The sequence below is a fragment of the Megalobrama amblycephala genome, linkage group LG3 (genome assembly GCF_018812025.1).
Source record: "Megalobrama amblycephala isolate DHTTF-2021 linkage group LG3, ASM1881202v1, whole genome shotgun sequence".
NCBI lineage: Eukaryota > Metazoa > Chordata > Actinopteri > Cypriniformes > Xenocyprididae > Megalobrama > Megalobrama amblycephala.
In genome coordinates this window covers 50,334,203-50,349,184 of record NC_063046.1, presented here as the reverse complement: position 1 = coordinate 50,349,184, position 14,982 = coordinate 50,334,203, and the positions used below count along the sequence as shown (strand labels likewise).

The 14,982-nt window shown below is 36.3% G+C and overlaps 1 protein-coding gene across 5 annotated transcripts in view; it reads right to left on the bottom strand.

The window, feature by feature from the left end:
* Positions 1–1,648: 1,648 nt before the first annotated feature.
* The window catches only part of LOC125265618 (meiosis 1 associated protein), a 31,432-nt gene continuing 18,098 nt past the window's right edge, over positions 1,649–14,982 (bottom strand). For 4 of the 5 annotated variants that reach the window (XM_048185961.1, XM_048185962.1, XM_048185963.1 and 1 more), the window contains 6 exons: positions 6,260–6,448; positions 5,907–6,060; positions 4,676–4,817; positions 4,322–4,519; positions 3,061–3,246; positions 1,649–1,825 (listed from right to left, as the gene is read on the bottom strand). In XM_048185961.1, the coding sequence (XP_048041918.1) occupies positions 1,658–1,825; positions 3,061–3,246; positions 4,322–4,519; positions 4,676–4,817; positions 5,907–6,060; positions 6,260–6,448 (1,037 nt within the window). In that variant the 3' untranslated portion in view covers positions 1,649–1,657. The remainder of the gene's footprint in view (positions 1,826–3,060; positions 3,247–4,321; positions 4,520–4,675; positions 4,818–5,906; positions 6,061–6,259; positions 6,449–14,982) is intronic. The other variant, XM_048185965.1, reaches the window with a different exon arrangement.

The following is a 14,982-nucleotide window of genomic DNA, read 5'->3' as shown; positions in this document are numbered from 1 at the left end:
AGAATATTAAGAAAACAGAGAACTACTTCATTTAACAGTTTAGAATTAATAAACTGAATCAGAGATTCTGTTTAGATCTGTATTTTTAACAATACTGTGAAAATATTATAAACCCCCTGCATTAAGAAAACCTTTAGCAGTAATACTCCAAAAATTATTACAATGTTTTTTCTTAACTTAAGTGATTTGGGCACTGGTCCCTAAAACAACACATGCTAAATACATTAGTCAATCAGAAGTAAAGAGACATTTGGAAAAAAACCCCTCTGAATCTCTTTCGTAACTTCTGAACGAGTTAGGAAATTGTGAACGTAAAATATGAAAAAAGGGGAGAATGACGTGAGATCATCTCTCTATGTCTGCTTTTTCTGCCTTTTGCACAACGTCAAACCTCACCACAATGTCATAAAGGCGTAGGCGGTGCCAGGTGGGTGGAATGGCGGAAAGCTTAATGAGGCAATACATGATGGGCTCTAGTAAGAGAGGCCCATTGAGTAACATCAGAGCTCTGACCTCAGTCTGCTTTCAGAATCGCATCCCTCTGCTCTCACAACTCTAAACCACTGCCTCCAACGCTGAACCTTGTTCCGCGAGGTCGCGGAGCTTCACAGAGTGACCTCTTTCTGTCTTTCCCCCTCTCTTTGCTCTCTGTAACTCATTGAAGGCCTTGAATTCCTGCTCAGCTGAGTACAGTGTGTTTCCCTTGAGGCTGTACTGGCGGCTTCCAAAAAGGAAGACAATGGCTCTACTTTTCCACTACTCTGGCCCTCTTCCTCCTCAACTCTCTACAGAGCCTTTTAGCCCCAGCATTTACACTGAGAAGGCAGGTCGCTCTCTTTAAACAGCCTTTCTTATTGTCCTTTTACAATTCTGTGGTTTTGTATTTTATTTCTTTTCAGCAGCCTCAGCAGCTCACAAACTATTATTTTTTTGTCAAGATTTTCCCAGTTGCGGTGTAGCCTTTGTTAAACAGTTTGTTTAATTACTCCTCCAAAAGAGCGAAATCATGCTGTTACTATGAGGACTGTTTTAATTGCAAACATTTGGGTAACACAACAGCTTGTTTTTTGCATACTTGGCGTCTGAGATATGAAGACTGATTTTGCAGTGTCAGTGACTTTTTTTGATCGAAGACATTTTTTGTGGAGAAGTAATGAGGTTATTTAATTTAAGGTGTAATGTTTTGATAAGCTGTGATGTTGCACTATTAAATTATATCTGATAACCAAGGAACAATTTACTTTTTTCTAAATAATTGTTTTTTTTTATAGCTAGCTGAAGGTGTATACTGAGTTTTTAAAACATGCTTTGTGTTAGATGAGAGAAACAGATTTGCACAAAACAGTACAGTGTTCTCTGAATAGTAAACCAAGTTTGTATAGTACATAGCATATATATATATATATATATATATATATATATATATATATATATATATATATATATATATATATATATATATATATATTTGAAATTAGCTGTACATATAATAGAATATATCCGGTCATGTGCAAGTATGTAACATCCTGTCTGTGGGAGTTTAGAAACGACTGCTCTGAATTCTGGCACAGCAGTTAGTATTAGTCAATGTGAGTGTGAAAGTGCGATTTCCTCTCACAGTGAAAGTATTATGCTCTCTCTCTCTCTCTCTCTCATCTTACTGGGTGATCAGAGGGTCTTCCTCCTCATAGCTGTCCTGGAAAAAGAGGGCAGGGGCACAGGGTCGGGAGTGGCTGAGGTTTAGTGAAGGGCGAGGCATCTTGTTTAGAGGAATGGACGGCAGAGGGGCCACTGTGGCTCGCGCACGACTCTGAGACTGCCGACCCTGCGACCAAAAATGAGAGCACAGAAAAAATGAGAGTGAACAAGAGCAAGCATGTATAACTCTCTACCACAGGCTTCAAGTTTGGCTGCACATTTTAAAAAGACAATCTTATTCAAGACTAGAATTTCTGCTTGCCAAGAAGTGGAAGAATGGAAAATGTAATTTTTGCTCCTCCTCCAAGCAGAGCTTTAAGTGTCATTGTGACTTCTAACACTTTTCTCTGTGTATGCAGCTTTAGCCCTTTTAGGCAAAAATTTCCTGTATTGCACAGAAGGATTTTGAAACAAACAACATTATGATGTAGGTCACTAATTAAATAACTAAATTTGCTACATTGATCATCTGACTCTTTGCACGAAAGAGTCAGATGCTTCATTTCCACTGAATCTCAAATATATGATGATCAAGTTTGACACTCTCTATCAACTGATGGAACTAACAGGCTTTATTTAGAATATTACGTCTGTTTTTCAGTGCACTAGAAAATAACAACATTTTTGTTTTGAATTTGCGGTGTATCTTTCTTCTATTTATAACGTGTGACATCACAAAGCACTTGAGGTTGGAAAATTGGTCATGTTGAATCGGATTGTGGACAGATTCAAAAAAGGAACCCATTTATTTTTATTGCTCTTTATCTTTCTCATTCTCTTTTTTTTGTCTTCCCCTTGCGTGGGTGTTTCAATATTAGGCCAGTGCCTGGTTTCGTTTTTGCTCTCTGGGGCAATAAATTTCCCCTTCCAACATCACACACACACACAAAGAATTTCTCAATTCAACCATTTGCCATAATCTTTGTTGATAGATGGTTAAAGATACTTCCTCACTATTTGCATTATTTCGTTTGTTTTCTAAAATGTCAGATTTAGAGCTGAACTAAAATGACACCAGGTTGACATTTCAGTTTGAAAGTTGCTGAAGTTTGACACACGCCTCTTCTTTGCTTTAACCTGATTACATGTAATCTATTTAGGTCAACTTAAGTCAACACTATTGGCACATTATCAGGTTTTATGTCATTATGTTTTTATAATGGAGGTGTGGCAAAACTGTATTTCTTCAATTTTCCCTAGAACATCAACAAGTTACTCAATAAACATAATAATACCAATAATTCTACAGCTATCAACTCTATAACTGTTTAGTTATAGCAAACTGCAGATATTTATTATTTTCTTCCTCATTTCTGTGTTGCACATGCTGTATCTAGTTTTGTTTCATTGTGCTCCTCTAACCTGACGCTGTGTGGAGCCCTCTGGTGGTCGACTGGCGCCCCTTCGATGGCCTCTGCCCTGGCCTTGTGCTCCAAATGGTTGCAATGAGGGGGTGAGCAAACCTCTGAATCTCAGGTGCTGGTAAAGGTTGGAGTCCAGACAGAGAGGGTTAAAAACAGGGTCCTTCTCAAGCTGCTCTAGGGAGCTCTGGACACAGTGATCACATGATCATGGAGGTGTAACGTGATTAAACATGATTAAAGATTATTATATTTTGTAAAGTGTTAGTGAACTCTCTTAAAGGGATAGTTCACCCAAAAATGAAAATTATCCCATGATTTACTCATTTTCAATCCATCCTATGACTTTTGTATATGATCTTCTTTCAGACAGACACAATCAGAGATATATTTAAAAATATCCTGGCTTTACCAAGCTTTATAATGGTAGTGAATGGGGGGCCTGTTTTGGAGCCCAAAAAAATGCCTCCATCCATCATAAATATAATCCATACAGCTCCAGGGGGTTAATAAAAAAAGCCTTCTGAAGCGAAGCGATGCATTTTTGTAAGAAAAATATCCATATTTAAAACTTTATAAATTAAAACAACCATACGCATACTGCCCAAGTCGACTGAGTAAGCCCTAAAGTGACGCAGGATGTAGAACTATCATAAGCTTAGACTCCTCTCGTGGTTTAAACAAATAGGGCTGTGCACCTCTTCTCTTATATCGAAATCCTCTGACATTTCTCATTAAAATTTCTCATTTTAGACTTCTAATTCATGACCAGTGATTTGTTTTGCTCTATCCTCTGAGCTTCCGCGTCCGTCATTGCGTCATGCAATGAGTCATGCAAGAGTCTTGCGCCACAAATCGATACGTACGGCCATCTGCTGAAAGCTAGTTATTAAATATGTTTTAATTTTAAATATGGATATTTTTCGTACAAAAACCCATCGCTTTGCTTCAGAAGGCCTTTATTAACCCCCTGGAGCCGTATGGATTATATTTATGATGGATGGATGCACTTTTTTGGGGCTTTAAAACAGGACCCCCCTGTTTACTGCCATTATAAAGCTTGGTAGAGCCATATTTTTTAAATATATCTCTGATTGTGTTCATCTGAAAGAAGATAGACATATACACCTAGGATGGCTTGAGGGTGTTGTTGTTGATTCTAAATGACTCAAGTTGTATGTAAGGTATTCAGTGTTTTTCAAACAATGATTGTTCATTATGTCAGGGCCACGCATAAGATGTCTGCCTTTATGTAACAGCACCTCCATAGTGGCGAGTGCAGGAAGTGGTGGATCCTCCATTGAGACAGGCAGAGAGCAGGGCAGCATCAGTTCTCGTGTCAGCACAGGTTTCAAAAGCAGAGAGAGTGAACCAGAGGACTGAAGTACATAGTAGGAGAACACACCAGAACCTGATCCTGACCCCGGGTCTGAACGCACCAACAGGAACCAGTCACGGGTCTGACAAACAGATTTATATATGGTGTAGTTTTTTTTTCCTCTTTCTTTTTTTACTTTAAAACAACATTTTCACATCCCTTACATAACTAATTATCACACAGCTGTGCTCTATGAACACACACACACATATATAGAAACACACAGTCAAGCACTGACTTTTAGTATGTGGCAGAGAGCATGAAATGTTTGGTGGTTTGTTTCCATTTCATCCCAGTCTAGCTGCCAGCATGAGGTTGGTCTGATGACGAGCGGTAGTCCATACAGCACAGACTGACACACTCCATCGGCATGAAGAACTCTGTCACACACACACACAACAGCTAGATCAGAAGGTGTATATCTTTAAATTAATGCTTAATTATTGAATTATTAATAATTATTAAAAATATATTATTACTATAAATTTAGTTAGTTAATCTTGTTGCATATATGTTAATGCTTATGTTGTTGTGTGAAATAGTTTAATCAGAGTACTATTAAAAAAACTAAATGCAATTTTTTAAAGTGTCTCTTATGCCATGACTGCATTTATTTGATCAAAAATACAGTAAATACAATTTTTTTTTAAAAAAGTTTTATATTTTAATTCATTTATAAATGTAAAACTCCAGTCTTCAGTGCCACATGATCCTTCAGAAATCATTCTAATATGCTGAATTGGTGCTTATTATTAATCAATGTTGAAAACAGTTGTGCTTTTATTTGAAATAGAAATCTTTTATAACATTATAATTGTTTTACTGTTACTTTTGATCAATTAAATGCATGCTTGCAAAAAAAAGTATTAATTTCTTAAAAAGTGTAAGTGTCTCACAAACCCTGTAAAAAACAAAATGTCGATGAGTAAAAAAAAAAAAAAAAAAAAAAAATACGTGTGAAAGGGAATTATGCAAGTGTATGTCATATTGGCCCATAATGACTAGGTGGGGACAAGTGGTATGATTGTATCACAGTGCCCGAAAGAATGACCTCATGTACATGAAAATCATATGCAAAACACTCAAGGGGAATACAATGTATGACTGTGTGTTGGAAACAGAGGACTCAAACAGAGTGGTCTCCGTCATATTGACTTTTGCATAGGCTTTTTTTATCCTCCTCTCCCTCACACAGCATACTTGTACATTAATTATGTTTCAGAGGCCACATACATACTGAGTTTTTGTGTTCCTACTGAATATATATGAACATTATTAGCCATCAAAACCACTATTATGGACTTTGCCAGCTCTGTGATGTTATCACAGCACTTTGGGAGCTCTGTGGCAAAACACTATTCATAAAAAAAAAAGTCAAAATAATGCTTACAGGTAATCTACTGTCATTTGCTTACAAAATCTAAAATCTTAGCTCCTAAAACTAAATCTAACTACAGATCTGACTGTACTTGACAACTCGTAGGCGCTGTGCCGAGGGGTTGGCCAGACTCTTGTTTGGAGGCTGGAAATCGTGCATGCTCTCAGTCTTAACTCCAAGGTCAGGAGTGCTGGGAAGCAGGGCTGGACTGAGAAGTCTCTCCTGCATGTCACACTTCAAACACACTGCAGAGAGCATGAGCATAAGCAACATCACATACACACACATAATAAGCAGACACACAATACACAACACAAGCTTCACTAAAATATTCATTTTGGAGCTGCGTACAGCAAGAAATTCATTTTCGAATAAATATTTTAGTGGATAAACCAACATAAGTCTAAAATATATTCCTAAAATGTGTTTACAAGCTGTGTATACCTGGGCTTGGCCTGTTGTTGGCAGGGTGTGGTGTAGAACCCTGTGCTGTGAGAGAAGGGGGTAACAACAAGTGCAGTTGTTCTCTGTCTCCACCCTGGTCATGAAGCCACATTTTCAGAGCATTCTCCAAGGCCACAACTGTGCCCTCCACCAGCTGGAGTTCCATCTCTGTCCCCAGCAATGGACTTTCTACAAGATGAAGGGAAAGACATTACACCTTTGAATTTATGAGCAAAAAATAACTAAGATAAAGTTATCCACCTTCGTTTTTAAAACAGAATTAGGGTATTTCCTGTAAGTGTGCAAGACTTCTGATTCAGTAGCCCCTATAGCAGTGGGGCAAGCTTTTTTTACACCAAGGCCCCCTCCTTCTCCAAATCAATACTGCATGAAGCTTGACATTTCCTATTCACCTTATTCCTGAGGAGCCTACTGCGTTTTGAATTATAGGTGGCACTTCCGGTTTGGGAAACTTCCATTCTAAAAGACTGAAACTAATCATTTCAAATCATAAAGTTGCCCTACAAATAAAGCTTATCCGTCATTTTGACTGGAGCTGTAAATTTTCTTTCATGTTTTATTTTCAGGTGTCATGAGAATAACGTTAACGCTTGGTATTTTAACGCGGCAAAAATATCTAAGGCAAGAGCTCTTTTCAGTTGCTGCATTCTTTTCCTCCTGATTATTTTCTTTTTTTCCCTTTGCATTCCGCTGTAATAGTATGAAAAAGTGTAGTAAATATATACTACACATTTGTGGTCTCTTCTCCTGATTTAATTTACAATATATATACATTAATAATTCACTGGAATGCACAAAGAATCTCTCGTTTTTCTTCTCAAATCCTTACGTCTCTTTCAGGTTTGTTTCACAGGTAAATACAGGTGCTGTTCATATAATTAGATTATCGTGAGAAAGTTTTTTTTATTGTAAATTATTTTTAAAAATGAAACTTTCATATATTCTAGATTCCCTCCATGTAAAGTAAAACATTTCAAAAGTTTTTTTTTAAATTTTGATGATTAGAGCGTACAGCTAATGAAAGTCCAAAATCCAGTATCTCAAAATATTAGAATATTTCCTAAGATCAATAAAAAAATGGATTTTCAAAACAGAAAAGTTCAAGTTCTTTAAAGTATGTTCATTTGTACACTCAATACTTGGTCGGCAGCACATATTACAGCAAATGACTTGCTCTAGCACAAATTACAGCATCGTTGAAGTGTGGCATGGAAGTGATCAGCCTGTGGCACTGCTGAGGCACTATTGAGCCTTCAGATCATCTGTATATTGTTGGATCGACTGTTTCTCATCTTTCTCTTGAAAATATCCCATAGATTCAGGGGTCAGGCATGTTGGCTGGCAAATAAAACACAGTAATATCATGGTCAGCAAACCACTTGGAAGTGGTTTTTGTACTGTGGGCAGGTGCTAAAGTCCTGCTGGAAAAGGAAATCAGCATCTCCATAAAGCTTGTCAGCAGATAGAAGCATAAAGTGCTCCAAAATCTCCTGGAAGATGGCTGCATTGACTTTGCACTTGATAAAACACAATGGAACAACACCAGCAGATGTCACGGCCCCCCAAATCATTACTAACTTCAGAAACTTCCCACTAGACTTCAAGCAGCTTGGATTCTGTGCCTCTCCAGTCTTCCTTCAGACTCTGGGACCATGATTTCAACATGAAATGCAAAATTTACTTTTATCTGAAAAGAGGACATTCGACCACTGTTCACTGTCCAGTTCTTCTTAGCCCTGGTAAGATGCTTCTGACATTGTTTCTGTTTCAGAAGTGCCTTGGTAGTCATTTTCCTGAAGATGTCTGAGTGTGGTGACTCTTGATGCGCTGACTCCGGCTTCATTCTACTCATTGTGAAGCTCTCCCAAGTGTCTGAATCGGCTTTACTTGACAGTATTCTCAAGCTTGTGGTCATCCCTGTTGCTTGTGCACCTTTGCCTACCCAATTTCTTCCTTCTAGTCAACTTTGCATTTAATATGCTTTGATACATCACTCTGTAAACAGCCATCACATTCAGTAATGACCATATGTAACTTACTCTCTTTGTGGAGGGTGTCAATGATTGTCTCCTGGACCATTGCCAAGTCAGCAGTCTTCCCCATTAGTGTGGTTTCAAAGAACAAGAGATACCCGAAATTTATACTGTAGGGATGGTCATTTAATGAAACTCAAATGTAAATATTCTAATAATTTGAGATACTGGATTTTGGACTTTCATTAAAAAAAAAAAAAAAAAAAAAAAACTTTTGAAATGTTTTACTTTACATGTAGGGAATCTAGTATAAATGAAAGTTTCATTTTTAAAAATAATTTACAATAAAAAAATTAACTTTTTCATGATATTCTAATTATATGACCAGCACCTGTACAATCTATTATCTGTCAAAATGATGGAAGTCACTTTGAAATAGTATCACACAATACTGAAGTTCATGAAAATGTTTGATTACGGCAACGTATGTTACATAATACAGATATTGCTACAAGGGTTGGGCTGATAGACGATGCCACCGTCCATCGCCAACGGCTGACAGATATCACGATGTTGAGCCGGCATTGTGATGTTCCCGATCACAATGCAACACAATTTAAACAGTAAAGATTTTATTGTGCAAAAAACGGCAAACGAATATTAGGCTACAAGATGTTTTACACGAACTAAACTACTGATATTCAAATGGTGGACTGCGGTCCACATGATCGCATTCGGATTCCATCCGGACTGATCCGGACCACGAGATAGAATGGTAGCACCATTTTACTGTTTCTAGTTGAAGTGAGCAGCGTGCCAAAACAGTGGTGCGGATCACACCACACTGTTTGTGGTAATGATATTTCAGCGCTAAATCCTCTAGTGCTTCATTTAAGCCCTTTCAGCTCCGTGCGTGTTCTCTCTTTCTCCAGACGTGCGGCACATTAAACAGTGCGTGTCCACTGGGCGATGTTTACCAAATTGCTGTTTTTAATTCATTCCAATGGAAGTTGAGCTTAACGCTCAAACGCGAACTAACGTGAAGCTTGTTTTTAAGCCTATTTATTAACAAAAACATTTGTTTGCTAGTGTTATTACTCTTCTACCGCATGTTAATTTTTAACCAAAATAAATTCAAGATAGATTTAAACCTTTAGTTTTTTTTTTCCAAAGATAATTTATAAATTGATTCTATACTTTATAAATTCTTAAAAGAACTCATTAATTTTCAATTTAATGCATTAATAATAAAATAAATTAATAATTAAATTCATTTTGGAACCGCAAGATAACTAGTAGCATACTGTAATTGTTCAGGGGTTCATAATAAAAAAGGCTGTTCAAATCAAAACAGATCCATAACCTTCCTTATTACTTTATTACTCCTACTTTCATTATTATGCCTCTTTTATGACATTTAAACCCTGAACTTCATCCTATAGATAAAACAACATCTGGCAAATAGAAAATGGGTGCTTCTCAAATGGAAGGCAGCATAGAGTCCTCCTCAGCATTTAAAAACTAGAATAAAATGGTAGTAATTAATTGGCTACATCACACATTCCCGCCCACACGGTCACAGCATGAAAATACTATTAAAACTTAATTTTGGAAAAATACTTATATTATCTGGCTTTCTATTAATGCAATACAGTGAATGATAACTGTCTGCAGTCTCCCAGTGGCTTACATAATTGGCAGTTTAGTGCTGTGATGCAGCCTGAATCATAATCACACCGTGTTTGTTTGTTGGCCAGAGGAGAACTGGTTTCTCCCAAGGTTCTTTTCTCTCCATTCTGTCACCTGATGGAATTTGGGTTCCTTGCCACTGTCACCTCTGGCTTGCTTAGTTGGCATACTTAATATTTAACAATATTATTGATTTGACTGCACTGACACTATTGGATGAGAACTGAACTGAGCTGGACGATGACATCACTGTTTTCTGCAGAACTGCTTTATAGATTAAATCAACTGATTTAATAATTGATGATCTTTACAACGTAACTGAATCAACACTGAACTGACTTCAGCTGAACAACAGCTGAAATGCATCATTTTAAAGCTGCTTTGAAACAATCTGTATTGTGTAAAGCGCTATATAAATAAAGGTGACTTGACTTGATTAATTTACACCAAAACAAAAGATAACGTATTATTGTGGGTGATTGAAGAACGCAAAGCATACACTAGATGCATCCTTCAAAGTGAGCTAAATAAAGGACGCGAAACAAAGACTGCCTTCTAAGGGTACTTCAAATTGAGACGGCCTTTGGTGTCACTTGATAACATGGCAGCCGAGATATGCAGCCTTACTAGGACACAGCCTTCCATTTGAGAAGCACCCTATGTCCTGTGAGACAAAGGTTGCAGTACTCAAAACAACCAGTAGAGGACGCTGTTAAACAAATTCTGTATCTCATCCAGACTAAACATTCCAAAGACAGCTTGAAATACCTCAAAATGTGCTTGTGCTGTGTGTTATTTAATCTTGCAAATATTTACATAATAAATTCTTGCTATGTTAGCTGTTTTAGGCTCAGTAAATTTGTAATGTAAACCAGAATCCAGTTTCACCTGGCTAAAACTATAATTTCTAATTAAAATGACTGATTGTACACAGATTATGAATGATCATTCAAAGTCTCACATTACAAATATTTATATTTCTGACCTTAACATAAATGTCAGTTAAATGTCTTAAATTTCTTTAAAAAATCTGGCATTTTCTACTCATTTACTACTGTGAACTTTCTTTAGTGAAACACAGAAGGAAATTTTTTTTAGAACAGAAGCATCAAAAGGATGCAAAGCATTATAAAAGTAAGGGAACCTCTATTTGCACTGAGTACGAATAATGATAGATGCTATTTACATGTGTAAATAAAACTAAGTGTAAATAGCAACAAAAAGTATTTTGTTCACATAAAGTATAAATAGTACCCGCTACTATTTCACTATTTCTATTTCACTACTATTTCGGCACCCGCTAGCATCTATGCCTATTTCTATGCCACTGATCCTGTTCAGCGGTATTTCTTTTGTAATTTTGTCTGGCTCAATCAGAAAATGAAGTAGTGACAGATCTTTTATTCTGTATTGTGATTGTGACTTAGTTCTATGCATTGGTTATAGATTGGATTTTGAAATGTGGGCATTTCACTCCAAAGCACAGGCAGATGGATGTGAGCTTGCAAGGGCAAATTTCAAGTCAAGTCAAGTCACCTTTATTTATATAGCGCTTTTTACAATGTAGATTGTGTCAAAGCAGCTTTACAGTGATAACTGGTACATTACTTTGGCTGCACAGCAGCTCTTAAAGAATAGAGTCAATGCAGGCAGATCAAAGCAAAAATATCAGGCTGCAAATATCATTGATTCAAGCAGACAAAATGATTGGAGAAGTCCTGTATATGTCACTGGAAGGCCCACTTATGACATTTTGATTACACATTTTGATTACACATTGTGCATGAATTGTTCACAATAAGATCTATAACATGCATTTAGAAAATAGGAATTGGAAAAATACTTGAAATTTAAAATGAAAAATGGAATTTATGCTGACTTTACATGTAATGTGCTGCAACAGTTAAAGTGGAAACTGAAATGTATGTGAACAATCATGGCCACTCTCTCTGGACTCGGAGTCCCTCTAAATTATTCATGTGCTCTCTAGAGTGCTATAGGGTCTTAAGAGGGTAATGGGGTTTCACAGTACATCTTTAATCTTTCATTCCCAAACAAACTCAATAACTGGGAGAAAACCCTGATAGCTGGAGTAAGAGAAGGAGAACAATGAAATCCATCTCGACATGATAGGCCATCTTGACCATGATATGACCACAATCACTGGGGCAAAACTGTACAGTTCTGGTGAACATATTCTGCACAGAAGGTTAAACTATCAGGGTCAAATAGCAGCACCATTTAAATCAATTAGATACAGTTTATTAAAAGCAATTGCTTATTCCTATGCCTCCAAACAAACTGTCAGCCTACATTGGATTCAGTTTCCACTGTATCATTGAGTCAAATGTGCTCTAATGAGGTGCAGAACAGTTTAGGTCAGCAGTACTGAATAAATACAGCCTATTACTGTGCATCTCAGTGCTCCTGCTCATATGCAGTAGATGTGGCCCAGATGGAGAGGGTGAGGAAAACACAAGTGTGAATGGAGAGTGTAAAAGGCAAATGACACACATCCCCCATATCGCTTCCTTTTGACACATAGATTGCATCTCCTGATGCCACTTCTGTCATAATTATTTTTTCATATCAAACTACACCTTTTCAATTTCATTACCACCCCATTCAAATGTGCTTGCTGCTTTACTGTTTAAACACCACTTTTGCCCCCTTTTTTCTCTTTCAGATCCTTTCATTCACAAGTTTATAAACTGATTCATGCAGCAGTAAGCAGCTCTGCTTAAAACAATGTTTTTGAGAAATGCTGCTGTGCTTATAAGGCTACGCCTTTAACAAGGGGGTGCTGTTGTACTGACAGCTTAGTGTCTATGGCCTGACAAACCCTTGGCCATCTGTATCACTTAAAAATGAGGCAAAAACTGTTTAAAATAAAATCACTTTGCAGTTTTAGAAATATAATCTGAAAGGAATACATTTAACTACAGCCTCATAACGTTTTAGTGGTTAGTAGTGTTAGGATGCCAAGTTTAAAAAACATGCTTGAAATTTTTACAAAGTGTATTTTGCTCTGTAAAGTAGAAACATGATGTCAAGATGAGAAGAGAGTCATTCATCAATGTAATGCAAACAGATGTTTTGTTTGTTTCAGTTTAGGGAATGTTTCCCTAAGTGTGTAACAGATAGATCACTCCAAATCCATTTACGCAAACTGTGAAACATCCATATCCTCAGACCTCTCTAATGGACCCCCCATTAGTATTCACCAATGAATGAGTTGTCCAGTCCATGGCCTGACAGATTGTTATCTTCACTGAAAGCTATTAGAGAGGTCTGAGGATATGGATGTTTCACAAATTTGATATGAAAAAATGTATCATTTTAAATCAAAGCGAGATCAGTCAAGTTTTGACTTAACATTAATTAGTCTTTGTGATAATTGAACAAATTGCCTTATTCTCTGATGTAACAAAAATGAAAGTGTTGGGTGTTGGATTTTTTCTGAAAAGATTATTTCTTTGCATCTTTTATCACAATAACTGATGACAAATGGGAAATACAGTGTCAGCATGTACAAAATGAATATTAAAGGGTGATGAGTAGCCATCACCTGTACACACACCTGTTAATATTTTGATGGAATCATTGCCATACCAGCTATGACTTGCTGTGACCTTTTCCACTGTCAGCACTGGGGGTAATTTCCTGAAATACAGACTGCTGAGTTCAGCCTCTGTACAGGATGGATACTCATCCATGGAAAAACAACAATATCAAATTTTAGTTGAAGCTACTCTTATCCAGAAAAGTAGAACATCTGACATTTGACACTGCATTGAGGAGAAAAACTTTTTTTGATAAGCATGTTGAAATACACAGGCAATATATACGCCAACACACACACATACAAGCACACCACGTTTTTTTCCATTTCCAAAACAGCATTAGATGTCACTGACAATGTATGAAGAAATTTTTAAAATATAATCTTTAATTTTTCACAGAAGAAAGAAAGTTGTACAGGTTTGGAAAGATATGAGGGTGAGTAAATAATGACAAAATATTTGGGGTGAACTAACCCTTCAAGGTATAAGTCTTGGGAAGCCAGATTTCTGTTGCTTACAGCTATATGTAAAATAATTAACCACAGTTTGCTTTTCATGTGATGTTTATGGGGCAATCTTTATTAAAGGTGTCAGACACCTCATGTTCATAATGAAAAATGGCACATTCATAGACATTTTGAAGATTTGGCTTCATACATGTCAAGTTATTAACATTGTACACTGAATGCGAAGCTTGTGTGTTCTGATGAGATATTCCAAACATAAGTTTTGTATTTGTCATACCTGTAACAAACACTAAAATTTTAGTAAGATTCAATAAGATTTCATTTTTTAGAAATTAGTATTTTTATGCAGCAAGGATTTATTAAAATGATCAAAAGGGACAGTAAATAAAGGATAATGTGACACTGAAGACTGGCATAATGGCTGCTGAAAATTCAGATTTTAGAAATAAATTAAATTTTAAAATGTATTAAAATATAAATTGGTTATTTCAAATTATAATAATATTTTTACAATATTATTTTAATATTATATATTATTATATATTATGATATATAATATTATATATGTATATGTAATATAATATACATAATATTATATAGTATGATATTATAATAATATTTTACAATATTATAATATTATATATTTTTTATTTGTATCAAAACATTAAAAATTATACCGACCCCAAACTTCTGAATGGCAGTGTATATACAGTATGTATAAAATATATGACTGTACTGACAGATACTCAGAAATCAGTAATTTGGGTTAAACAAATCAGTTACTGGCATAAACTGCCTGCTCAGGGTAAGCATGGCATTTACTGTACCAAATTTAACAAAGATGTCTCTTTGTTGAGTAACAATTTCATCAATTGTCATTTACATTACAGGTACAGACACATCAAACTGAAAGAGTCAACAAGCGGAGCCAAGCATAAAACCCCTCGCTCTTTCATCGCTGCATTAAACAGGTAAGGCACAAATGAAAGACTGCAAACTCAAAATAGCTC